The sequence below is a fragment of the Vidua macroura genome, chromosome Z (genome assembly GCF_024509145.1).
Source record: "Vidua macroura isolate BioBank_ID:100142 chromosome Z, ASM2450914v1, whole genome shotgun sequence".
Taxonomy (NCBI): Eukaryota; Metazoa; Chordata; class Aves; order Passeriformes; family Viduidae; genus Vidua; species Vidua macroura.
The window spans coordinates 63,637,779-63,663,094 of record NC_071611.1 but is presented as its reverse complement, the minus strand read 5'-3'; the positions used below and the strand labels follow the sequence as shown (position 1 = coordinate 63,663,094).

At 38.0% G+C, this 25,316-nt stretch overlaps 1 protein-coding gene across 1 annotated transcript in view; it reads right to left on the bottom strand.

The window, feature by feature from the left end:
* TRPM6 (transient receptor potential cation channel subfamily M member 6) overlaps window positions 1–25,316 on the bottom strand; it is a 71,622-nt gene that overhangs the window by 40,506 nt on the left and 5,800 nt on the right. The window contains exons 5-21 of the mRNA XM_054004015.1: window positions 20,625–20,805; window positions 20,050–20,263; window positions 19,113–19,237; window positions 18,135–18,306; window positions 16,697–16,871; window positions 15,259–15,382; window positions 14,130–14,202; window positions 13,914–14,014; window positions 9,849–9,983; window positions 9,258–9,311; window positions 6,855–6,995; window positions 5,407–5,541; window positions 4,084–4,364; window positions 3,293–3,521; window positions 2,564–2,710; window positions 1,562–1,696; window positions 425–553 (exon numbers count right to left, since the gene is read on the bottom strand). Of these exons, the coding sequence (XP_053859990.1) occupies window positions 425–553; window positions 1,562–1,696; window positions 2,564–2,710; window positions 3,293–3,521; window positions 4,084–4,364; window positions 5,407–5,541; window positions 6,855–6,995; window positions 9,258–9,311; window positions 9,849–9,983; window positions 13,914–14,014; window positions 14,130–14,202; window positions 15,259–15,382; window positions 16,697–16,871; window positions 18,135–18,306; window positions 19,113–19,237; window positions 20,050–20,263; window positions 20,625–20,805 (2,551 nt within the window). The remainder of the gene's footprint in view (window positions 1–424; window positions 554–1,561; window positions 1,697–2,563; window positions 2,711–3,292; window positions 3,522–4,083; window positions 4,365–5,406; window positions 5,542–6,854; window positions 6,996–9,257; window positions 9,312–9,848; window positions 9,984–13,913; window positions 14,015–14,129; window positions 14,203–15,258; window positions 15,383–16,696; window positions 16,872–18,134; window positions 18,307–19,112; window positions 19,238–20,049; window positions 20,264–20,624; window positions 20,806–25,316) is intronic.

Genomic DNA, 25,316 nt, shown 5'->3' with positions numbered 1-25,316 from the left:
TTTGGAAGTGCATTTATGGAAGGCTGGTTAGACTTGAGGGAGAGCCATAGATTGTTCTATGCAAAATATCTATTAATTCACAACAAGTTCTCACTCAGATTAAATATCTAAAGACAAATTTTATTACAAGAAGTCTAATGGTCTACTCAAGAAAATTAAGGACCAGGTGCCTATGTCAAAGTTCCAAATCTCAGTTCAGCAGTCACCTACACATTACCAACCAGCTCCACACAGAAAAGTAGAGAATTAAGGCCAAAATTTAAGATGCATTTTGAACGCCCAAGAACTGGTCTTCTAATAAAAGACTTCCAATAAATTAATTCTCTGTATAATTCTCCATAAAAATAAAGCAGGATTTAGCATTCTTCAGAGATGAAGAATCTGGTTTATAAGAAAGATGAGAAGTGTGAATGGAAAAACTTACCTCCCTGACTTTTTCAATAGCAGTAGTGAAAATATAAATGATAACAAGCCACTCTTGTACACTTGGTCTTGGTTCCATCTTCACCAACACAGTGTAAGTAAAGAGCATGAGGAATGCCAAGTACGACATCTGCAAAACACACAGTGTATAATCCATACACACAAAAACCTCAAACAAATTTCTCCAAATAAAACAGCTGATTAGCCTCAATATAGGAACTTAAACTACTGGGACACTGCCACATTTTTGAGCCCAGAATCTTTATTCCAGTTTTCAAAAATTTTGTTTTGTTTTGCTTTGTTTTTATGGGAATATCCCTAAACATCATCGGAAATTGGTACTTTAATGCTGAAAAAATAGGTAGGAGCAGAAGATAAACAATTGCAGCATATGCTCATCCCCATAAAAGAGACAGATTATTTTATCTTGGATGTTGGACTAGATGGTCTCTAGAGGTCCCTTCCAACAATAACTATTCTGTGATTCTATTCTGTGATCTGCACACCATTCCTTGAATGCAAGGGCAGTCTTATGCTTTTATCCTAGCCTTCTACAGGGACAAACAACAATTCTCAAAGTTAAATAAGTCGCTGCTGGTTAATCTGTGCCTTCCAAAACACAGGAACGATATTATGTGGGAAAGCACATATGATCATAGACTGATCTTAAACATCCTGAGCTCTGCTGACACAGGGTTACTAAAAGTGATTTAATAAATGCACATTTCCTATAGCAAATGATCCCCCTATAGATAAATATTTGCTTTTCCAGAGACAATTCTTAAAGAAAGGAACATGAATATCAGTGAAGTATTAAAGGTACAGAAGGCCACCTTCAAATCTATCTCAGCCTTTGCAATTGATCTCTGTAAAAGCCTGTGCTTGAGGTTTTTTTTAGTTCCTTCTAATAGTTTTTCTGTGGTTTTGGGTTTGGGTTTTTTTTTTTTCAGTTCGGTTGCATGATTTTAGCAGACAATATTTACACTTAACTATCAGAGAAACATTCAAATGGCTTCCCATCTACACCCACCACTAAGTGACTGTAAATCCATGCTAGCAAAAGTAAAAGCAGGATTAAGTGGCATTTGAAGGACCAAAAGATGGGTTTATCAATCCAAGTTCTAGAATGATGACTAACCGTGTGAAACCAGAACTTGACAATTGGTGCGTTGTAGAACTCATAAATTTTTCTAGTTCCAGACAGGTTTCCTTGTCCACCATCTCCTTGGCTTTCATCAGACTTCTGAGCAGCCTTTTCCACATCATAACCCTTCTTTGAAAGAAAACAGCATTTTTAAAATAAAAAAGCAATGGTCTATAATTGCAAAGGTAGTGTTGTTTCAGAGGGAAGACAGACACAAATGCCTAAACTTAGTTCTGAATACACCAGCCATTACTGTAGCTTGGTTTTGTCTGGTAACAAATATCTCATTTGCAATAATCAACATGCACTCTGTGAAAGATGCTCTGTATGGCACAGCCACACTGCCATATATTTTTTAATTGTATTTTGTATAAGAATAGCCTGTACTTTTGCAAAAGACTAATAGATAAAATCAAAATTAACATTAAGCAGAACGTGTGTGAGCACTTTTCTTAGCTGCCTCAAGTAGAGTTGCTCCCTTCCTGCACTAGCAATACATGTGAGGTTGGGTGTGGATGTTCTCAGTTCAGTCAGAGAGAAAAAGATTTCTGCCAGGTTAAGCCTGGGAAAAAGTCCAAGAGGAATGTAAACAATGTATTTTCTTGCTTTCCATTCATATTGTTTATAGATATGTTCTACCACACTGACCTAAGTCCAGTGTACCAATCAGGTGAAATGTTTGTACTTTAAGACCAATGGAATTAATGTTCACCATGTTCTCTATAAAAGAGAGAAGTGCTTTTGAAAAAACACTCATTTTGCCTTCTGAAATCGTGCAAGTCATTTTGCCCGTCCCTGGCTCAACAGTGGCATTTGGGAAGGACTTTCTCATTATGGTCAGCACAGAGATGACATTCAGGACAAATGAAGTAACTTGTACCGAGTTCACTCAAGTCCCTGTCCAAACTAGGGACCTAATGCATACTTCTGGAGAGAACTGCACTGTGGTAAACAGACAGACTCTGGCACACAAATGACAGATCTTCACAGACTAACCAAAGTATCTTTAGAGCCGACTGGGCTCTGTTCCCCGTGATACCATAACTGGTGGAAGTCTTGAGACTGAGGCACATGAGACATTTCTGCCTTGCTTTTAAACTCCAGCATCAGGATGGTGGGAGGCAGGAGAATACTCATAATGACCTAGAAGAGAGACACAAGATTAATTAAGCAGTGATAGCATAAACCTAAGGCCACAGTCAGCCATGCCTGATGCCACTACAAATCCAGTGCAATTCCACTGGCTGGGGAAGGAGTCATTTTTGCTGGGAATCTGTATCACAGTCTGACAGCCTCTGAAGATTTGTGCTTTTCTTGGCTGATTTGTGGCTTTGAAGAGTGCCATTGTATCTGGGTATCCTTTCAATGCTGCTCCCTGTGTCTGGAAAGCATCCTTCCCACCAGCAGCTCTGCCAAGGAACAGGCAAAGTGGAGAAGCAAGAGCAGGTGAGGAAGGACTGAAAAGTCCTGAGAGAATGGGAAGAGCAACAAAAAATCCTTCATCCTAATGTCATCCCACACATGCTTTTGCAAAGAAATAAAAGAGAAGCAAGTATTGTTTTCCCTCCCTCCCTTGCTTTTGTTTCCCAGATGTCCACATTACACCACATGCTTAAGCACACCTGTCTGAAGCTGCATTAGCCATGTTCACAATCAAAAAAAAACCCCATATATTAAGCACCTAAAGAGCACCTAAACGGTCAGAAAAAAACAGACCAATGCTACCTTAAACCAGGAGTTCTTCCTCATCTTCAGGCGTCCCATCCACATGTCAGTCAGCAGCATCTGCGTGCATGTGTGGGACACAAAAGGCCGCAGCCCCACAGACACAGCCAGCTTCAAGCAAGTTGAGTTGCTCCAGTTTTTCAGTTCATAGGTCAGCAACTTCATGGCCATCTGCTCATTTTGTTTAAATGCTTTGTCCAACACATCTAAGGCAAGCTGCCCAAATTCCCTAAACAGAAAGGAATTAACAGTCAGTATAAGATTTAAGCACTGATTTTGGTTTGCTCATTACTGCTTGTTATAGATTTGAACAGTCCAACATCTATGTGCCATATGGCTTTTTAACAAATTGAACTGAAAGAGAAGCTGCAAGGGAAATTTCAGCCTTTCACCTGACCATTTATCAGATAATGAGCTATGCATTACTCACCTATATTTTCAAATATGCATTTAGGTAATATGGAAATAGTTTTCCTTTAACTCTCCACCACTTTACATGCCAGTACATAAACTGGATATATATATCCATTATATCCAGTACATAAACATATCCATGTATGGATATCCATTATATCCATAAATAAACTGGACATATATATCCATTATACCCAGTACATATCATGGATATATATATCCATTATATAGTATTAATAGTGAGTATCTGAAAGTACTTTTTTTATACTCCGCAATCCATGGCATCACTAACTTTACTAACTCTTAGTGGATTAGGGCAGTCTCTAACCATTCTCAGCACCAGAGAACTTGAACTGAAATGAAGGGAGAACTCATACTTTGAATACTTCTTGAGTTCTTCTGAAGTGTCATCCACCATGTTGCTCTGTTTAGCTTCATGTGCCATTGCTCTGTAGAGTTTACAAGCAACAACAGCTTTGACCATGGCTTCCTCTCCATGCTGCCAGAAGAACATAGCCATCTTCTGTCTTTTCATTAATACTGCCCAAACCAGGAGGTCATTATAGGGGTAGATGAAGCCAGTTGACTCATAATTCTCTGTGCAGTTTATATCCTCTTTTGATTTCTTCTTATACTTTGGGAAAGGGCTGGATCTTTCCTATAAATTTGTTAAAAACACAAAGAAGGAAAAGAAAATCTCAATGAATGGTTGAGGTTCAAATTCATGAAAATAAAACTGCATGGAAATCTGAATTACAAGTAGCAAACTATTTGATAGCTATATATATTTAAGTCATAAACCACAGCTAGGACCGTGTTCAGATTATCAATGCTAAGAAGCTGGTAACATTAACGATGGAAAAATACAGCTTGCTCTGCATCCATACCTGCTATAACTTCCCTTTCCATAGTGTTAGGCACTCTCCAAACACCATGATACCCCATGCTTTTACTCTCTTTTTTACATGTGTCATGATAGAAGAAAAAGTACACAGTAGACTGAATTAAACATCTTAGAGACTTAAAGATTATTTTTGCTGTCTGTCACACTTGTAATGTGAACTTGCTATACATTCATATCTGGGTATTTCTTGGTGAATGGTACAGGAAAAAGAGTCTTACTGATGTAAGTGAGGAAGTCACGGTGCTATAATAGGTTCATTTTGGCTCTGACTAATTCCAGCACAGCCATTTAAATTCATTTTGCTTTATGTTTTGTCAGATAGATAGATAGATAGATAGATAGATAGATAGATAGATAGATATTAATGCCAATCTTTGCTCTTCTATCATTCTTTCTCTGAATGTACCTCTTCTTAACAGTCTTACTATAGCATTTTAATAAGCCAGTCATGAGAAAGCATTAGAAAAGTCAGAGGACCCCTATACTTCCAAATTCAGAAGAGTTTTCACACATGCTTGATACTCAGAAACTGGGTGTAATACATGTCACTGAATTAAAGCCCGTAGCAATTAAAGGATGGAAGTTAAAAATTTATCATAGAGTCTGAGCTTGGTTTCACCAATAAAATTGCAAGATTTGTACTTCATGAGGAGTGAGCAGTAAAACATTGTTTCCACTGCAGTTTAAGTAGAATTATAAAAACTAAGAGCCTGACCAACATGTCTAAAATTTGTCAATAAAATTATTATCAGCCTTATATGTCCTAAGCAAAGTCTAGAATAAGCAATTATATTACCTTGTATTTGTAAGGCTGTGCAGTTCTGAAGAACTGAGAATGCAAAGTGCTTTCAGTGGATCCCATTCCACTGTCCATCTGATTACTCTGATGAAAGGCATGTGACAGGCTTTGAGGCAAACTGGAGACCACTCTCTAGATCCAAAAGCAAACCATAAAACATGAGGAGAGAAATACAAATTAGAAATAAAGTTTGCTGGTACTTGCTGACTACAATAGTGCTGTAGAAACTGATGTTAGTAAAAAACACTGAGTCAAAAATCACCATAACTACCACTGAAGCTTATACCATCAAGGGAAAAAATGGCCTGTTTCACATCTCAGTTAACAAATAAATATTTTTCTGAGTCTTTGAATTCAAAATAATGATTTTCCACACATAGCATCCACAAATAGCAATAAGCAGGGTTTCAAAAGATGGAATCACCCAGTCTGGAAGCACTTCTGAATGCCAACCTTTATAAAATATGCCATAAACTGTTTGAAAGACAGAACTCTCTGAACTTTTTGCTGATAATTTCCTCTGAAGGATGACACATCCAGTATCTCTGTAAATTTTGTTCAGTGTTGGCTAAGAGGGAAGGATGTTAACAGCTGAATCACTAATGCTCTTCCCAAGAATTCCTGGTTATATGATTATATGGTTTCACCTATCACTGTTAAGGTCATATTTCATTAGGAAAGAGTGAAAAGAGCTAGAACTGCTTACGTCTTCTTAAAGTATTGTGTTAAAAACTAGTGACACATAGAAAGCTGTCTCTCTGTTTCTATTCACTCCAAGTTACAGGTTTCATTATTTCTTCTCATTTTCCCTGATCATTATGAGGTTCTTCTCTTAGTCATGGAAACATTTCATGGGGATGAGAGGTTTGTTTTTGTTTTTGTTTTTTTAACATATGGAAGTACTTAAACGTCCAATTCTACTCCAAAAACTGGGGATAATTCTTATACAGTAAATCTATACCTTCTGCAATGTTTGGAATGACTTTCAGGTAATTTATTGAGAAGTTTAGGCTGTTTTTAAGCTACTGATTTTGGGAAATCATAAGGGAGAATGCTCACATGCCCTAAGGCTACTTCAAGGCATGTGGAATTTAGTATTTCCATGAGGCAGTTCAAGCTGCAAGAAGTAAATATGTAACTGTTTCAAAAAAGGGAAAATGGTGGTTGGCATAGTCTTGTCATACCTTATTGATGAATGATAGACAACATGCAACCCAGATACTAGACACAAAGGTAAATTTACTGAACTAATAAATAATATAACAACCATAAATAGTCTTGGGGATTTGTCTCTTTTATTTGCAACCTCTCTTACGGTTCTCAAACAGATAAGCATGGCACACATTTAAATTATACTCTTCAGAAAAACCAGGATGACAACATGAGCTATTTTCAGGTGTCACATTTTGGCTTTTCTTGGTGACCAGTGTTTTGGAAGAAGCTACCTTGTGTTTTCTGTAGAGATCGTTGTAGAGAATTCGGAAATGTTTCCTTGTGTAGCTGCTCCGGTAAGCTTCACCAAGGAGGTACTCTATCACCAGTCCAATGTCAATCAGTGATATCTTGTAATCCAAAGAAAGGCTATTCTGAAACACCAAATTTCACAAACATTTCATATGCAACATTCAACCATGTCATAGCCTTCCTATTGTAAGGGAAAATTTGGAAAAATGTGCATCTGTCAGGAAAGTGTACACATTCATTATGCATATGGAACTCTTCTATAAAAGAGGGGAAGATGTGATTCCTGCAGTTCAATGTACCCACATTGCATATTTTGCAATGTTCATAAGATCAACTGCATCCAACTGTGAGGGGTAACTGTTCCTCAGGACAAGCACCAACAGCAGAGGTAAGGATTAAAACCTTCTCATAAGAGAAAACTAGCATGGTATGATTAAGCACTTTGATTAACTAAAATTGAAGAAGTAGCTGAAGCATGCCTGTAAGCGGAAGCAGAGTAATTCCTAGAGACTGGAAATATCCTGTTGAGGTTCAAGACTGTCTTGACAACTAGGACAACAGCAGTACATGCACTAGCTCTACCTTCTGAGTATCTCACCTCTTCTGCTTAAAGCACCAGTGCCCATCTTACCTCCACTAACCTTCCAAGATGCAAGGTTTGTGACAAATTCTCTGAAGAATAGATTCTCTTCCATGCAGATTTTAAAAATTATTGGTAAAACCTTAAACTGCAACTCTTTGAAGTGAAAAATGGGCCTGTATATAAATGGGATCAGGGATGTTATGTATTCCTGGCAGTGTAAGCCTTTCAGACTGTGAAAAGTCTTTTTCTTCATTGGACTGAGGGTGCTTTTCCAATATATTTCAGTAGCAAGCCTCAGTACAGTCAGCTAAGGGCACTCAGTCCCAGGTCACTGAGAGTCAGGCAAGTACTTTTGAATACCTAAGTTTGTAGATACTTTTCTCTGCACTAATCCCCATCTTTTACATCATCAGAGCAGACTGATGTATCTGCATTCAATCACAGCAGCATCAAAGTTGTTCACAGTAACAGAAAATATTGTGAAATCTAGGGTCACATCACTCTGTTAACTGTCCCAACTACAGTGCCACCATGTTGAATCAGACTGCAACTGCACAACCCATTCACAGAGCACTTATGTGAACTTACAGAAGCTCGGGTGAAAAAGGCTTTTCAGCATTTAGGCCTGTTTGCAGATCCCAAGCTTAGCTTACACAAAGGCAGAGAAAGTTTTTAAATTGTGCAGACATTTTTTACATTAATTGGTCTAAATACATTACTGTATGTCAGGTGCCAAAAGCTTTTCTTTAGATCACACACTGGGTTTTCCCAAAGTGTCCTGAGATATATAAAGACAAATATATATATGGATTTTAGGGAAGTGATCATATCAATCACTTCAGTGAAGGAGAGAGATTTCTCAGCCTGGAGAAGCTCAATGTTTTTTCAAGATTTAGACCTTTCAACATATAGATTCCAGATTTATAACCTAAATTAAATCTTGAATGTTCATATGGAAAAACACAGAAAACTGTTATTGAGACCAGGATACTCTCCATCTAACTAAAGAACCATAAATGGCATTCATATGAAAGTCACCCACAATAACAAAATGAATCTATGAATCCAACAGAACTCTGCAAACAGTAAGACTTACCATTTCATTTTATCCTAGCAATCACACCCTGGAAAGAATTAGCCAATTAGTCTAGATTTGGATCTAGGAATTGCCTGTGTTGAAGTCTAGATGCATAAAGGACAGCTCATCCCTTCCTGTCTAAGCAGTGCTGTGAGGAACAATAGATAACAGAACTGTGAAATAAATTAATGATGTAAGTAAATAACAAGACTGCTACTAAATCACTAATGGAACCAGTGCTCCCTGCAGTAGTCATCCACTGCTACCTTCTGTTCTCCTAGGCAATGCAGCACATCCAAATATTATCTCTTGTCACAGTATATTTTTATTACTGCTCTAAAAAGGAAAGACTTTAACTTTGGGAAAAAAAATAGAAAACCTTAAAGCAATGAGCATTACTACTGCACTAATTCACTAAGTCTTTTTTACAATCACTTCAAAATGTCAGTTTAGTAATATGAGAAAGAAAGTCTGATCTGGATGAACTACTCGGCTTTGAAATTAAGGTACAGGACCCTTGGGAACCTCAGCAGCACTATGTTGGTTAATTGCTTAGAGGGTTAGTGGAATTAAGATGAAACTATTTAGCAGATATAGGACTGCAGTAATTAAGCTGTCACTCCTATTTCCAAAAGTCCCCTGTATTATATAATAGCAGCTTGCCAGTGGACACTGAAGTACTAATCTAGCATTTTTGTCCTCAGCCTTTCCTATGTCTATTACCTGTTTCACATCTCGAACTAGATGGTGTAAAAGTAGATTTGATGGTCCTTGTTTCTGTGGTGTGAATAGAAAAGACAGTAAACAAACATGTCACTCTACACTAGAAAATCAATACAGTATAAGAAAGCAGCTTAAAAAAATCTACAGAATAAATTACTATGATTCAAACTCTCCCCATTCTACCCACAAATCTTTCAGAAAGATTTCAACACCAATCAGAAACACCTCTACTATCTTAAATCTTGACTTATTCTAGAAAGAAGCTGATATAGCTTTGGTCTAAACAGCATATAATTTTCAGCAAGGTAAGCACGTATTTCATATCAGATTAAAATCTGAACATATTTCTCATCAGTTTCCAATGAGTATTCTATCTAGTTCATAACAGTGAATCAAAAATAACAACCTGGTACACCATTTCCAAACCCCCACATTACAATCAAAAATAATCAAACCCATTAATTTTCCTTTTTTTTTTTTTTTTTAAATCCTTCATAAAAATGTGGCCTAATCATCACACCTCTTAAGCAAAACAGCATTGTTTGCAAAGTTTCATATCTAAAGTGGTACACTGGCATTTCAAATACTCACTGTATTGTAGAGTTCTTCCAAACGAGATATGGTAAGAAAACGATGCATGTTCACTCCATGCTCTATTAACAGTTTAACAAAATCCACACGATCCATGACTAAAGCATCCAGCATTGCCTGTTCCAAGGCACCGACCTCCAAATGGACAGAGTTGAAGGAAAATATTTGAAAATTACTTTTGGAAATAAATAAAATATTCCTGGAGCTAATCTCTCCACCACAATGACTTGCCTCTATGCATATTTAACATGCAAGTGCAAAAGAAAAATATGCTGGAGGAAACATCTGTGTAAAAAGCCAGTAGAGGGGAAGGAAAACAGTTTCCATAAATCCAACATCTGCAGAGACTTCTAGAAATGTAACTTTACAACCAGACTCTGATAATACATTCTCTACTTTGTAATTCAGTTCAGAAGATAAAATATGATAATGCAGGGCATGGAGGGAAGCCTTATTATTATTTTTTTTTTGACACATGACAAAAGCTATTTCAAAAGTGCCATAGAGAAGTCTCTATAGAACTGCAAGTTCTTTAAAGCAAACTTTTTTTTTAAATATGAGAGAGAAGGTGTGTGTTAAAATAAACTCCCTCAAAGGAAACATAAAACAAAGATCTACCGACAAGCAGTGTCCAAATGGTGGAAGTACTCTACTCAAGGCTTCTGAACAGAGCTCAGCAGGGCATATACATGCAAAGTGGCAAAGGATTTAGACATATGAGATTCATATAAATCCATATAAAGTTTTTTCTACAGAACACATAAGCACAGGAAATGCAGTGGGGTGAGCAGAATGAGGAGGCTGGAGCACTAACAGGGCAGGTGCTAGTGCTAACTTGAAAATAGTACATTCCATGTCTATATTGAGGTTTGACAGAAATTATGTTAAAAGACGACGAATAAATGTTACAGAATTCTTATACATAAAAAGAAAACTTTTGCACTGATCCTGAATTATTGGGTTTTCTTCCAGAAATATTTGAGAATGACTAGCCATTCTTGCATTAAATTTCTCCTTAACAGTCCTTGAGCTGGCAGTGCATCTGAAGAGATCAGCAGCCATTTGGTAACTATTAGAATGGTATTCTTTGCTATTTGAGGTAGAGTTGACATATAAACAGAAACACAGCTACAGCTGGTTATAACCTTTACCTTCTTAACTTCTAACACTAGACTTCTAAAAAGAAATGGCCACGATACGTGCATAATTGTACATGTTTCCTTGAAACACTTAAATAGACAGAAATATTATAAGAGTCCACAGACAAAAAGAGAAGCAGCAAAAGATGTGAGGCTTGTTTATTATGAGATCTTTAAATCTTATGTGAATGGGAGAACACAATTATTATTTGACAGTGGCTTTTCATTCAAAATAGTGCTGAACATTGTACTGAAATAGATATGAACAGATACATGGATTTTTTTCAAATATATCAGAAGCAGAGGAGCGGGAGTAGGGGAACTGCCAGTGGACCTGTAAGGACATAGGATGACCAGCTATAAAAGAAACACTTAAAGCTATTGTAGACACAGCATACTAATTTGTTGCCCTAGAACAGGCTGGGCAAGTCCCCTATCAAAGTTGTACTTTTTCTATGGCAGAAAAATCTGAGGAACTGTGTCAAATTGAAGCATCAGTAGAAAAGATTATAGAAACCATCCATGAAGAGTTAGTGGTATTTACCTGTGGTATTCACCTAAGAGTTTCCAGGGAACTGAAGTACAGCTGAAATCAGCCCCTTAAACATCAGCAGGATAGACAGTAGATATTAAATATGCAAATTGTAAAAAAACAAGCTGTCAAAGTATGGCATATCAATACAGTTTTGTAAGGACAAATATAACAGAAGTACATTAATAACAACATGAAAAAATACAGCAGAATAAGAGAAAGCAAGGTAGTTACTTTGTAGAGAGAAATCAGAATTTTGGCAATGACAGGCAGAAGAAAGTTCTAGTGGACCTGTCTTCTGCATGAATATAAGCTAGATATAAGTTAGAAACATTTTAAAAAGGTATACAGCCTACTAGGATTTATCCTTAAGTTAATAGAGAACAATCTGTAAAAGAATAGGGTTTTCCCTAAATATCTAAATGAGAATATTGAGTGCCGATCTACCTATCCCAAAAGATGACTTTTACATCTGAAAATTCAAGTACACAGAAGAGCAGGAAATATTGTCAAATATATGGAAAAACGGAATTGATATTCACCTTGGAAAAGCCAGGAGTAAAGAGGCTAACCTGCTCAATAGGTCCCTAAACCCTTCTGTGTTGAAGAGGTGGGGATCAGGAAAATATTATTATTTCCCCAACACACAGAATCATAGAATCACTTAGTTGGGAAAAGATCTTTAGATCATCAAGTCAATCAGCAAGGCCAACACTGACAAATCCACAACTAAACCCTGTCTCTAAGTGCCACATCTACATCTTTTAAGTAGTTTTGTGGTTTATTACTCAACGCATCCTTGAGGAGCCTGTTCCAACTGTTATAGTTAATGCTTCTCATTTTTTTCCAATATCCTATCTTTAATTCATGGATGTTCAATTGTAGACATCCCAGGCATATATTCAGCCTTCTGCCCCATGGAAAATATGGTCTGGTGATTAAAATTCAGGTCTCCCGTTGTGGCAAACAACCAGCTATGGCCACTCAGATATACATACAACTGTCCATTTTTCAAAATTTATGTTTTAAAGAAGAAAATAGACTTGGGACTGAAAAAAATCAACTTTGTAATTCTTGGCGGGGAATTAAAGAGTACTTCTGGGAAGTACTTCTTGGACCATTTTATTTCTTGAAGAAAATATTAATTCATATAACAAATGGAAAAAATGTGTTGAGGCACATAGAGTTTTATATTTGTCATCTACAAAAATCTTCTTATGCACACAAAAAACTCACTTATAGAGGGTTACATTTAAATACTGGATTACCTATGAAAATTTGAAAACCATAATTTAAATTTAATTAATTAATTTAATTGCTACTGTATGTTCTTTCACACACATATAACTAATGCAGGTCTAAATCACAGCTTGCCTTCTGTAAGGACCTGAAGAATGCACTTAGCTGTCCCAAAACCCTGACCTCAGAAGATAAGACACCACAACAGAACCTGAGATAAGTATAGATGACACAGCAGGAAAGAGTTAATTCCAGGCCTAAGGGACGTAAAGGCTTGGATAGCATCTGGACAAAAATTCCCACTGTGGCAAACTGTGAGAAAGGAACCAAGTGCTTATCTGCATGCCAACTCAAGTTACTGGAATGGGATTTCTCATATGGGAACAGCACATCTTGTGAGTACCCAGGACTTAGACTGTCTAAAAGTGGTACCTCCAGAAGAACAGTGCAGGTACCTCACCTGTGAAGACCAGGGTGAAGAATAACCAACAGGACACTGCAGGAATCCACATAGTGGTATCTTGTGTTTAACCTCTTTCTCCCACTCTCTTTCTCTGCCCCCTTCTCATACCTCACATTTACTGTCAAAAAAATCTCAACTATTGGGTATGGTCTCTTCTACACCTTAAGCTGAGCAGAGACATCTCTTATAATCGGATCATAACTCTCCCATTGCAGCTATTCCTCAGAAATAATACCTAAAATAATGACATTACTTTTTTTTAACCTGGTGATTTACTCTGGGATTTCTCTATTTCTGTCTAGAGCTAGGAAGACAGATACAACAACCCTTTGGGATTTATATGTTTGGAGAAAAGAGTATTCTAAGCTACAATGAAATATCCCTAACTCCCGCTGATTGCCAGCACAGGCAAGATACATATCCAGAAGTATCACTGAAACTCCTTGGAAAAGCTCACAGCAAAACCAACATTAGGATATCATCTCTTCTCTGGAAAAACAAATGTGATCTGATGCACTGCATAGTTGAATATTTCACTATTTTAGGGATAATTCTCCTCCAATATCAAAGCAGACTACAGAAGACTGAGTGCAATCATCAAACTATTCCTTAATTAAAGCTTGACAAATGCAAAAAAATTAGTCATCAAAACAAAGTGTAAAGACACGGTGAGAAAGAACAGGTAATAGTACCTTCCAGTGTTGTCCATAAACAAGTATGTGTTTCTTGGCAATATCTAGCTGGTTCCAGGCCAATGCCAAATCTAGCTGATCTGAAGCAGACATATTTGTACCTAGGAGGCAGCAAGGGATCTATCAGTTTTCACACATTTATGTTACTCCTGTACTTCGTAAAGATAAGTCAGTGAGACTGCATGCCAGATAAAAACACGTCATATTTTTCAATACCTTTCAAGAGTGCCGTCAGAATTGCCAAATCAATGTCCTGTTCATCTTCTGACTCAGCATCAAATATGGTTATCTGTTAGAATTGCAGAAGTATACTGTTTGAGGTAAGGCAGAGAAGTCTGTTATTTCAGAGAAGTAGTTATTTCTTCTTTGTATGGGCTGTGGTAGATTAAATCATATACATTTCAATGCAAACAATGGCAGGGGTCCAGACACAATTTTTCTTTGTTTCAGACAGAAAGTGGTTTTTAATGCAATGGCACCTCTGGAAAACTGTAATAAACCTACTGCTGGAGTCTACTCGGATTTGTTTCCTTTTAGTTAACCTTTAAACATGAGAAATGTAAAAATGCAACATTGTTGATATTCATTCAGTTCTCAACTAGAAAACAGACACAAGAATAAAGTAAAACAAAAAATACTAAAAATGTATTGGGTAGTTTCCATTTTAATGATTATTAGTACAATTATCATTACTTGCCTATATAGTGGGAACTCCATCATACTTGAAATGCTGTAACAGACTGGCAAAGTAACTGGAAAAGGGGAAACATAACTACCATTTTTTAAAAAGCTAAAAAGAAAGACCTGGGAAACTACAGGCCAATTAGTTTCAGCTTACAATCATAGAGCAGATCCTCCTGGAAACTAAAGCACACGGAAAATAAGATGGTGATTGGTGACAGTCAATATGGTTTACCCAAGTGCATGGCCAGCAGCTGGAAGGAGGGGGGGATTTCCAGTTACTAGTGGTGTTTCAGAGACAAGTTCTAGCACAACTCTGTTGTGAGCAGAAGAATGGAAGGAAACCTTTCTAAATTACAAATAAGACTCTACTAGGGAAGAAAAATACAGGAATTACTTGATCTTTCTTGTGAAAACAAAGATATTTTGTCTTTCACTAAAATCAGAAAGGCTCTCATTTTAATAACAATGGCTGAAACTGAAACTTGAGAAATTAACTAAACAGGCTCTGTAGAGCTACCCAATATAGAAATTGGCACAGACACATTTGTGTTATCTTTATATTAGCTATAACACCTGTGCTCATGCCAACCCACCAGAGAAAGAGCAAAAAGGGTAACAGAAAATGAAGACTTCCTAAACTCAGCATATGAACCCTACTCACAGACTCTCTGTGTTTCATGCATTCCATCAAAACTTGAAATAGATGACTAGACTCTTTGTGTTCCAACCTAAATATGTTCTGAATCATCATTAAGACCTCCTCCTTCACCTGAGGGCACAGATCCCTGGAAAACAGACATATGATCAATGACAATTCTATTTTAGATACTTCTTACCCACCCAAATGACCCTTCAGAAAAGATGAAACATAGGAGAATTTTTTTTTTCCTACTTCTCTGTTGACTTAATCTGTCTTTCAACACAAAGCAAAGTTATCTCTTACCATAAATTATTAATCATATACACATTTGTTCTGACATACATATTTACTGTTGAAAATACAACACATGAATAAATTAACAGTTTTCAAAGGATTTTCTGCGAACATAGAGCTAAAAATTACTGAGTGATTTTTCTTTCTTTCAATAAAGAAAGAAAAATAGACATAAAATTAAATTCCTTGCCATTTGTTCATTAGACTTCATATCTCTCCCATTTTTGATCACATTTTTGTCTTTCTGTTAGCATTTCCATTCATATTTTCCATTTTTTTTTAATGGAAGGAATTTTTTTTTTTAATGTCATAAATATAGGGAAAAAAGCAAGTGAAGAAAAAAGTTCTCAAACAACACACTAGGGGCAAATGCCACATATCCAAAAGTATATTCATAAAAGGCAATAAGTAAACAATTAGAATATAAAGTTTATTAAACAGTTCATTTTCTAAAATGGGAGTGAACCCAGGCCACCTCTTTAAAATTCAATTTTTTTTATTTAAAAAGCTCTTTGACTTTGAAAAACTTTTACATATATTATTAATTGGCTATGCAAACATATATTTTTATGTCCAGTTTGGATGCAACATTTTCACCAGGGTAGGTTCAATAGAGCCTGCAGCTGAGACTGGACTGGTGGTGACATAGACACCTTGACAAGTATGACAAATCTAGGCTACCACTGAGTAACCCAAAACCAAAGATGAGGAAACTTAGTCTTCCTTCTACTCCAGCCTGAGGCTCCTACAGCAGTGAACACCAGCTCTAGTCTCAAAAGTTTTGAACAATCCAAATCCAAGCCCACATACAGAATATTGATAGCTGGAGACATGGATGAGCTGAAACAATAGCAAATACTCTGGGGGTCATCCATGAGTGTGTCTCACCAAAGGTGAGAAATTTCGTAACTCAGAGTAGCTACATGCAGTTTTCCCTCTTCAAAAAAGCCACAGTAATTTTGGCAGAATAATTATCTCAGCGCTAGTTTGAGGCAGGGAAGAAAGGAACTCCATCCTCCCACCACAGAAATTAAAGCTGGCAAAAGACCAGAGGGGCATCATTACTAGAAGCATTAGAAATTATCTCAGCAGTTTTGAGACAGGGGTTTGTAGGTGCCTGCCAGCGTGGCAGACTGAGAAGGAGGAGCATTATGCCACTACTCACCCCATGTCACCCGTGTGCTTGTGGGCAAATGCCAAGATATCTGCAGCTCTGCCAGTGCCCTCATAGACCACCACTGGCACAGCTGGGCTGGCCCTCATGTACTCCCACACCATCAGGATCACACTGGGGCCTCCTTCCAGCACCAGCCCGACTATGGGAACACCTTGGCCCATTCCTGTTTCAAAACATACCTAGCCACTTACAAAGAGATCTCAGTCACACACACAAAAGTCAAAACATCTGGGGAAAAAATACTTATATGTGGTTAAATATGGAGAGGAAATCATCTGTAATCAATCTTCACCATCTGTAATTTCACTTACATCTTTTAAGACTTTCAGAAAACTTCTTCAACCAGATCAAAAAATATCATTAAAAACTACTGAAAAAACTGTGAGCATCAGGAAGAACATCCTTCTAAATATCCCTCTTCCCTTATAATAGTTGTCACATGCAAGGACATTTGAAACATGTTCAATAGCCATGTATTTACCTACACACATAGAAAAGTAATCAGGTATTTCTTGAAGTGTTACATCAGCAGGGCAGGTTTTTCAAAAAACAGAAATTAATTTCAAGTACAATGCAATAGAAATGAAAGTAAAAGCCTGACTTGCAAAAGCTCATACTAAGAAAATCTAAGAGTTGAACTAAGAAGCTCTATACGAGAACATGTTAAAAACTGGGTTGGTTTCTAAGTTTGTCAATTCTATTATGTGATCAGATAAAGGAAACAACATCAACATCATAATACTAACGCCTTTTTAACATACCTCAAGATTTGAATGACTAGGTAAGAACTAACTTCCACAAATAATTTGTACAATCTAGTGAATAAAAGGAAACAATTGTCTATGTAATAAACATATATTTAATTATTTCTTTACTGTAATTTATTTCCTCTATAAATAAACGGTGGAAGTAATGCAATCTATCAAACACTGGCTAAAGGTTTTACTTCTGCAACTACTCTTCATTGCTGTACTTGAGGAGGTCACAGGCTTGCAATAGAGGAGTGATGAGGGCAAAAGTAGTTAACATGGTAAAAAATATTTTAATTACACTGAATGTAGCAATCTTTCCATCTCACAAAATGCTGAGGAAGTATCTAGTGGTGAAATAGCAATGACATGAAACTGTGAAGTGAGCAAATGCTATAATCTGAGTAATTTATAAATAATCTGAGTCATTTAGATGTCTCTACAACTGAAAAACCCATTTGTGAGTTCATCCAAATGCATAATGCTTTATAAAAATGCTGTCCTTTTGATTTTCCTAAGTTTTAGAGTTCAAGACACATGCAATTAACAACATTTCACCTCAGTGAAAGCTATGGCAAATCAAGATGCACAATATGTAATATGAAAAGTCAAGTACCTCCCCATCTTTTAGGACAGGTTTTTCTGCCATAAAGCAGATATGCCACAGCAATACTCACTTGTGTGTATTTTTTGAAGAGATATGTACTTCTCTAAATTCCTTCTGAGCATCATTTCATTCCCATACTTGCCTACTGTCCCATCATCTGCCATTAGAAAATGAGAATGCATGCTGTTGAGCGTACTCAGCTTGCTGAGTGGGTTACCAAGAGTCTGGTACAGGCAAACTACCTGAGAAAACCAAAATAAAAATGTCTTCAAAGAAACCAACCAACCAAAGAAACCAACAAAATACAACAATTTGTGCTCCTTCACTTATATCTGTTTCTTCATGACAGTGTGGCTGCTCGAAATTCTCCATCATGTTGTTTTGAGCTACTCAAACATTTGATTCTTAGCATTTGATTCTTAACAGCAACAAACCCATAATTAATACCTCAGAAAATACTTCTGATTAGGTTTGCAATCCTTAGAGTCACTTCCTGACATTCTTTGCAACAACTGGAACACCATGGCACAGTTTCCCTGAGTTGAATACCCATTAAAAATACATGAGCTAACATTTATCAGGAATGATTTCACCTTACTACTTAAGTATTTTTAGATACTTGAATAGATTATGTGCTCGCATAAAGTCATAGTTTGTGAATATAAAATAGACTGTGAGTAAAATAATACACATATAAATAGCTTATTTGTGTACACTCCTAACCTGACTGTTCATTCCAAATCTTAATATAGAAAAACATAATTTACAACTACAAGAGAGTTATCTACATAATTATGAAATTTAAAAAAGGAACAGCAATTTCCTGTAAGAAGAGAAGTATTCTAAAGCTATTCATTTGTACACAAAAAGCAAAATGCAGTGCCTCAACATGGCACAGAATTCTGTTGCTGAGTAAAAGCCAAGCTTCTATTATAATGAAAAAAAGATCAAACTAGTGAAGTTAATCTAGAAGAAAATCAAGTATGCAAGAAAATTCTAACATCCCATGAACACAAAGGCTTTTGTTATTAAAATGCATCCAACTCACATCTTTTCCAACAAGATCCCTCTGATTATCAATGATACCCCATGGAGGAATCCCAATAGCACAGATCTTTCTCAGGTGTGGTGAGGCACGGCCTTTGAGTGCATCCCCCACATGCCTGGACACTCCTAAACAGATAAGCAAATTATAATTTTTCTTCTATATTCAGAGACCTGCTACAGGACACCAAGAAAAGTTTCACATCACTTCATTTGTACTGTAGATATGTTTCAATGAAAACCAAAGCATTGTACCTAACTTGTGTATTTGGTGTACCCTTCACAGCTCAGGTGTAATGTACCATTGCTTCAAACTCAGCACATATTTCTAATTATTAATACTCTTACATGTTGCTAATGGTGCTTTTCACATCCATAGAACTTCATTAGTTACATAAATGACCAGGATAGTTTTCCTCTAAGATCACCAGATTGAATAGCAGCTAAAGAAGTAAAACTTTCAGTTCCACAGTTTACTGACCCCTCTGAGTTTTTGAGAGTAGTTCAAAGGGATTTTCAGCTACTAATAGGCTAATTAATGGATTCTCCTGATCCAAAACTTTATCAATTATAGAACACAAGTTAAATTGAGCTTTGAAAATTGTTTCAAAAATCCTAATCATAGTCCACAGAACCTGAATATTTTAATGAAGCAGATAAATTTACTGCAAATAAGTTCTGGGTATATGCAGTGTTTCTTAATACATATAGAATACTCTGCCCTTTAATTAAAATATGCAGAATGCCTGTCTGCAGCAAACTAACATGATCCCACTCTTTGAATTACGCACTACTGCTTATATAAGAATGGCTTCATTTTGTATTGACATATCACCAAATGCCAGTTAATTTCACTCTATTTGACCTAAATGTACATGTTGTTATGCAGAAAAAAAAAACACTAAAAGGAAAAGTGAAACAAAGAAAAATAATTACACTACCACTGTTGATGCCTTCTGTAATTATCCATGCTCCTGTAGACTCAGCGGCCTTCACCAGCCCTTTGCTGAAAACCTGCTTGACCTTTGAGGGAAGCTTGAAATTTTGAATGCCTCCATGAACAGAGATCACTAGCTTTGGCAATTCCATCTGCCATTCTTTAACCATCAGGTGCAGCAGATGATCCAAATTGCTATCATAAGAAAGTCTAATATACTGGAAAGGAAAATAATGGGTAAAATAAACATCTTTTAAATACTTCAGGAGAAGAAACTGCAACACATTACAAAGTTCTAAGCATTAATGTCTTGCAGATTTGTGAAGGACTAGAGCTGTCATACTACCCTAACATGATAGCACAAAAATGCATGTGAGCAATAGACAGTGTATCCCTAACCACAGTGAAGTTCAACATAAAAATATATACACATTTTAATCTGGTTTACTTTTAGATTCCCCTGCCCTCTTGATACAATCAATCTGATATGCATCCAATCAAATTTTTGCCTTTCTTTGCCTTTCTTTTCTTATGCTGAAATTACAAAAACAAGTCAGACATAAAGACAGCACCTATTACCTTAGCATGATAAGTGTGGTCTCCATCTTGAAAATTTATTGTACCAAATGCATCTGTTGGACTCATTTTTGTGTGTTTTTGAACAGACCATTCTCCACCATCACTCTGTGAGCCAGCCTGATAAACAGGCCAGCTGCATTCTAATCCTGAGTGTTCTCCAATCAGCCGTCCACAGCAGCACCTCACAATAAAAATACAGAAATTATTTTATATCAGACTTGCATACAGTTTAGGATCTACAAGTGAATAGCCCAAATAACTTCCTGCAAAGAAAAATACTGAAGTTGTCTCACATGGAATGCAGTAAAAATTAACTGTATTGAAAAAAATTGCAACAATAGCAAAGTAACATTGAATTATATCATAATTATGTTTAGTTGGGTATAGAACTTGTTTTCTACCTGAGGAACACTTATAAGAGTTGGGGGGCTGAACTAGACAGTCTTCAAAAGTCTCTTCCAGTCCATACCATGCTGTGATTCTATGTGGTTCTGTAACTGAGAACCCTCTACAGAAATTCTGACCTGAGCAATGCAGCTTATGTTCCCATTCAAAGGAATGTTGTAGGACACTGAAGTTTGCTATGAGTATTACCACTGGCTATTCTTAGTACCAAAGAAAGATCTAGGAGTTATCCTCAACAATCAGAAGGAGAATTTCAGAGTGACCTTTATGTTAACTCTTGGAAGCCAGCAAAGTCCGTATACCAAATACATGGATTGAAGTGCAGTATTGAGGGAGATTGTCATGGTTTGGGTATGGTACCCCTCAGTTTAATGCTCCCACTGAGACTCTTTAAACCACACACTGCTCACTCGCTCACACCTTTCCCTTCCCTTCTCCCTGCAGTGCACTGGAGAGAAGAACTGGAGACACAAAAGGTGAAGATTGCAGAATGAACTGGAAATACCAACGAGATAAGAGAACAAACAGTAACAGCAAGAATACTGATAACAGACGGCACAAGAAATGAACATTTCACACAGAAACCCCTCAACAACAGACAATACCTAACCCCTCCCTTGGTCACTCTATGCCAACCCAGAAGGGCATGATATGACTCTTGAGAATAGAAGGACACGTGATCTGACTCTTGGGAATAGTCCTATCAGGGCCAAGAGTTGGACTGGGATCATCTGCCTGGGGAGGTGGTGGAGTCACCATCCCTGGATGTGTTTCAACAAAAAATGGATGTGGCACTTGGTACCATGGATTAGTTAAGGTGGTGTTAGGGCATGGGTTGGACTTGTTGATCTTGAAGGTCTCTTCCAACCTAGTGATTCTGTGATTCTGTGATTCCTCAATTTAGTGTTCGCATTGAAACATGTCAAACCATGCACCTTCTCTCACTTCTCCTCAACCCCATGTCCCTCTATTGAGGCTGGAGAGGAGAACTGGAGGCACAGAAGGAAAAGATAATGGGCTGAGATAAGAACAGTTTGCTGGAAACACCAGCGAGATAAGGAAATGAAAAGCAACAACAAACTGATGGCAAGGGGCACAAAAAATGAACAATTCACATGGAAAACCTGGCAATAGAAAAGACAACACTACCTCCATCCAGAAGGGACCCCTCCTCCCCAGAAGAGATTCCATTCCCCCCAAGCCTTGGCAATGACCTGACAGTGGTAGAGAACAACCTCTGGGTCCTAGCCAGGCCCCTGGTTGGCTTCTGCAAGTAATTAACCCTGTCCTAGCCAGAAACAGGACAGAAAGATACCAGAAACTCAGTTAGCATTAAAGCTTTGCACCTGGAATAATAGCTGAAATTCCAATTTCAATCATTACTCTCTTACAGGCTTCAACAGGCTTCAGTCTCTCCTACAGGATTAACTTCAGTGTAATTTATAGTGACAGCTGACAGTCCAGGTCTCCTTTAGACATTTCAGAAGTTAATATACCCTAGGAAATGGAGATAAGTTCTTCACTTTCCCTCTTTTAAGAAACCAAACATCCTTCAACAACCCAAACACAACTGCCTCAGGCCTCAGCTGTACCACTTGTCCATTTAGGGGCAGGTTAGATGTAAACATCTGCAAGACTCTGGAGATGTGCATTCTAAAAGAGAGAATTTTCAGTGGAGATGAGTGAGAACTAACTGGTGACAAAAAAAATCAGATTAAAAAAAACACAACCAACTACAAATCAACCAAAACCAAACCCCAAAACAACCGGAAGGAAATGCAGGACTGAGCTGCTTTAGGAAGGTATTTCTTGATACCCAGAAGCACTGGGTCTGCACTCCATTTTTCAACCCAGGCAAATTAGGTTTGGTTGATTCAATCCTGTGCCAAAGTAAACTGGAGAAGGAAGTCTCCTACACTCTGGGACACAGGGCTCAAGGTGGAGTTGCACTAGCAGGCTGAGATGATGTTTAGCACAGGAGCACTTGTTTCACACACATGTCAGGCTGCACCCCAGGGTCCTGAGGGAGGTGGCTGATGCCCTTGTACAACCAGATTCCAAGGCTGTGAAGATCAGGGTGTCCCCAATAACTGGAGAAAGGCAAATGTTATGCATGCCTTCAAAAACAGGAAAAAGCCACCCTGTGGAACAAGTAATAAACAACAGGCCAGCCATCTGGCTATAAGTCTGAAGTAAAACCAAGGAGTGAGACCTCCTGGAGCCGACATCTGGCCACATGGAGGAAGAGACAATGACAGGAAGCTGTAAGCAAGGTATTACCAATGGTCAGTCAGCCTCCCCCACCTCACCGCCTTCTGCTACATAATTGTTGGGATGAGAGGAGAGCACCTCCTCTCATCCAGGCTCTAGCCAGGCTTCTGTAGCTGGGCTATGACATTATGGTGTGGGAGGGATGCCAGGCTGGCAGGCGTGGACCTGGCTGGGTGATGGGCCAATATCAAGAAAGGTTCCTTGGGGTCTGTACAGGGCCTTTCCTGTTCAGCCTGTCCACCTGCCACCCGGAAAAGGGGATGGAGGGAATGTGCAGCCCTAGGGGCAGGGCAGCTCTGGGATATGGTCCTGGGTGTCAGTGGGCTGAGCCAGGGCCATCCATGTGCCTGGGCAGCAATGAGGGCCACAGGTGCTTGGGGTGGTGTGAGCAGGACATGGCCCGAGAGACAGGGGACAAGCAGGGTCCGTCCCCTCTACGTGGTGCTTGTCACCCAGCCCCTGTCTTGGTATGACCTCCAACTTTAGTCCACAACACAGAAGAAACACCAGCAAACTGGATAGGTTTCAGGGGCAGAGTGACTATTCTGGTGACAGATGGTGGGGCTGGAGCCCTTGGTCTCTGAGAAGAGGCTTTTGGACAGGGGATGGTTCCGCTGGGATGAGAGATGGCTTCAGGGGCTCCAACAACACACCCAGCACTGATGGGATGGGATGCAGAAAATGTAGATTGGCTCTTCAGTGACACATGGCAGAAGGGTGAGAGGCAGCAGCACAGCTAAAACATGGAGTCTGAAGCTGGAAATAAGAAGAAGACTTTTTTCCAGGAGGACAACCCAGTGATGGAGTCAGGACCTGGGGAGGGTGGGTCATCTCCATCCTTGGTGTTTCACAGGACTGAGTGAAGCATCTTCTTCTGACTCCCCTGGCAGAGCATACTGGAGACCATGTCCCTGACAGTCTGAGTTACTCTGTGATCCTATGGATATGTGGATATGCATTGATACAAAGCATCTTTGCAATGACTTTGCCTTTTTTTGCCTCAAAAGTTCACCAAGCTACCAGAGAAGGTGGGGACATCATCAGTAACATAAAAGCATGTTACTAGAAAACACACACTTTGAGCAACAAGGGAAACCCAAACGGTCAACACTAAATAAAAGTAACTGCAGGAGTCAGGCTACAGGATCCAGTGCCCTAACAGACAGCGATTTAGAAGCTGTGTCTAAAACTTATGCCTTAAAGGTGAGATATATAGACAAGTTGCAAGAACATCTCAGATGTATAAGGATGCAGAAAATTGACACCTCACTTCTGAATACTCATATAGTGAGTCCATTCTAACTGCTGTCTGGGATGTTTCTGTGAGTACTGCATAGAGTACTGCAAGAGTAGAGACTAATTTCAGCTCACCAGGGGAGCATGGACAAAGATGCTGGTAAGTTGCTCAAACTTGATTAGCAACTTCTAAATGGAGTAATTCTACTTAGAATTAGTTGCATAACCCATTCGCAAACTGCTTCCATTCACAAACTGATTGCAAACCTTGGAAGTTCTCTACAAAATAAATCATTAGGAGATTTTATTTGCCTACAATATTAGGTCGAATTATATGCCTATACTTGATGTAGGCATCAAGTATATCCACATGATTTTTTGACTATTGTGGAAAACTACAGAACTCAGGAGGCCCAAAACCTGTTCCATTGCTGATCTAATAAATACAATATAACCAATCATAACAATTATATGGACATTATTTCTCCTTGTTAGGAACAGAAAAATTCTCCTAGAACAAAGCTCTCTGTACACCTTGAGATGCTCAAGAAGACAAGAACAGTTAATATTTGGAAAATACACTTGCAATATAAGAGCTGACTGAAATGTACATTAGACACCGACACACATTCTGCAAACATAGACAAACAAACTGGATTCATATTAAACTAAACAGCATGAAAATGCTCAGCAAAAACTGAAAGAAAAAACTACAAGATAAAAGACACACAAAGATACAGGATGTCTTGACAGACAGGTGACATGTCTTGACAGAGAAAG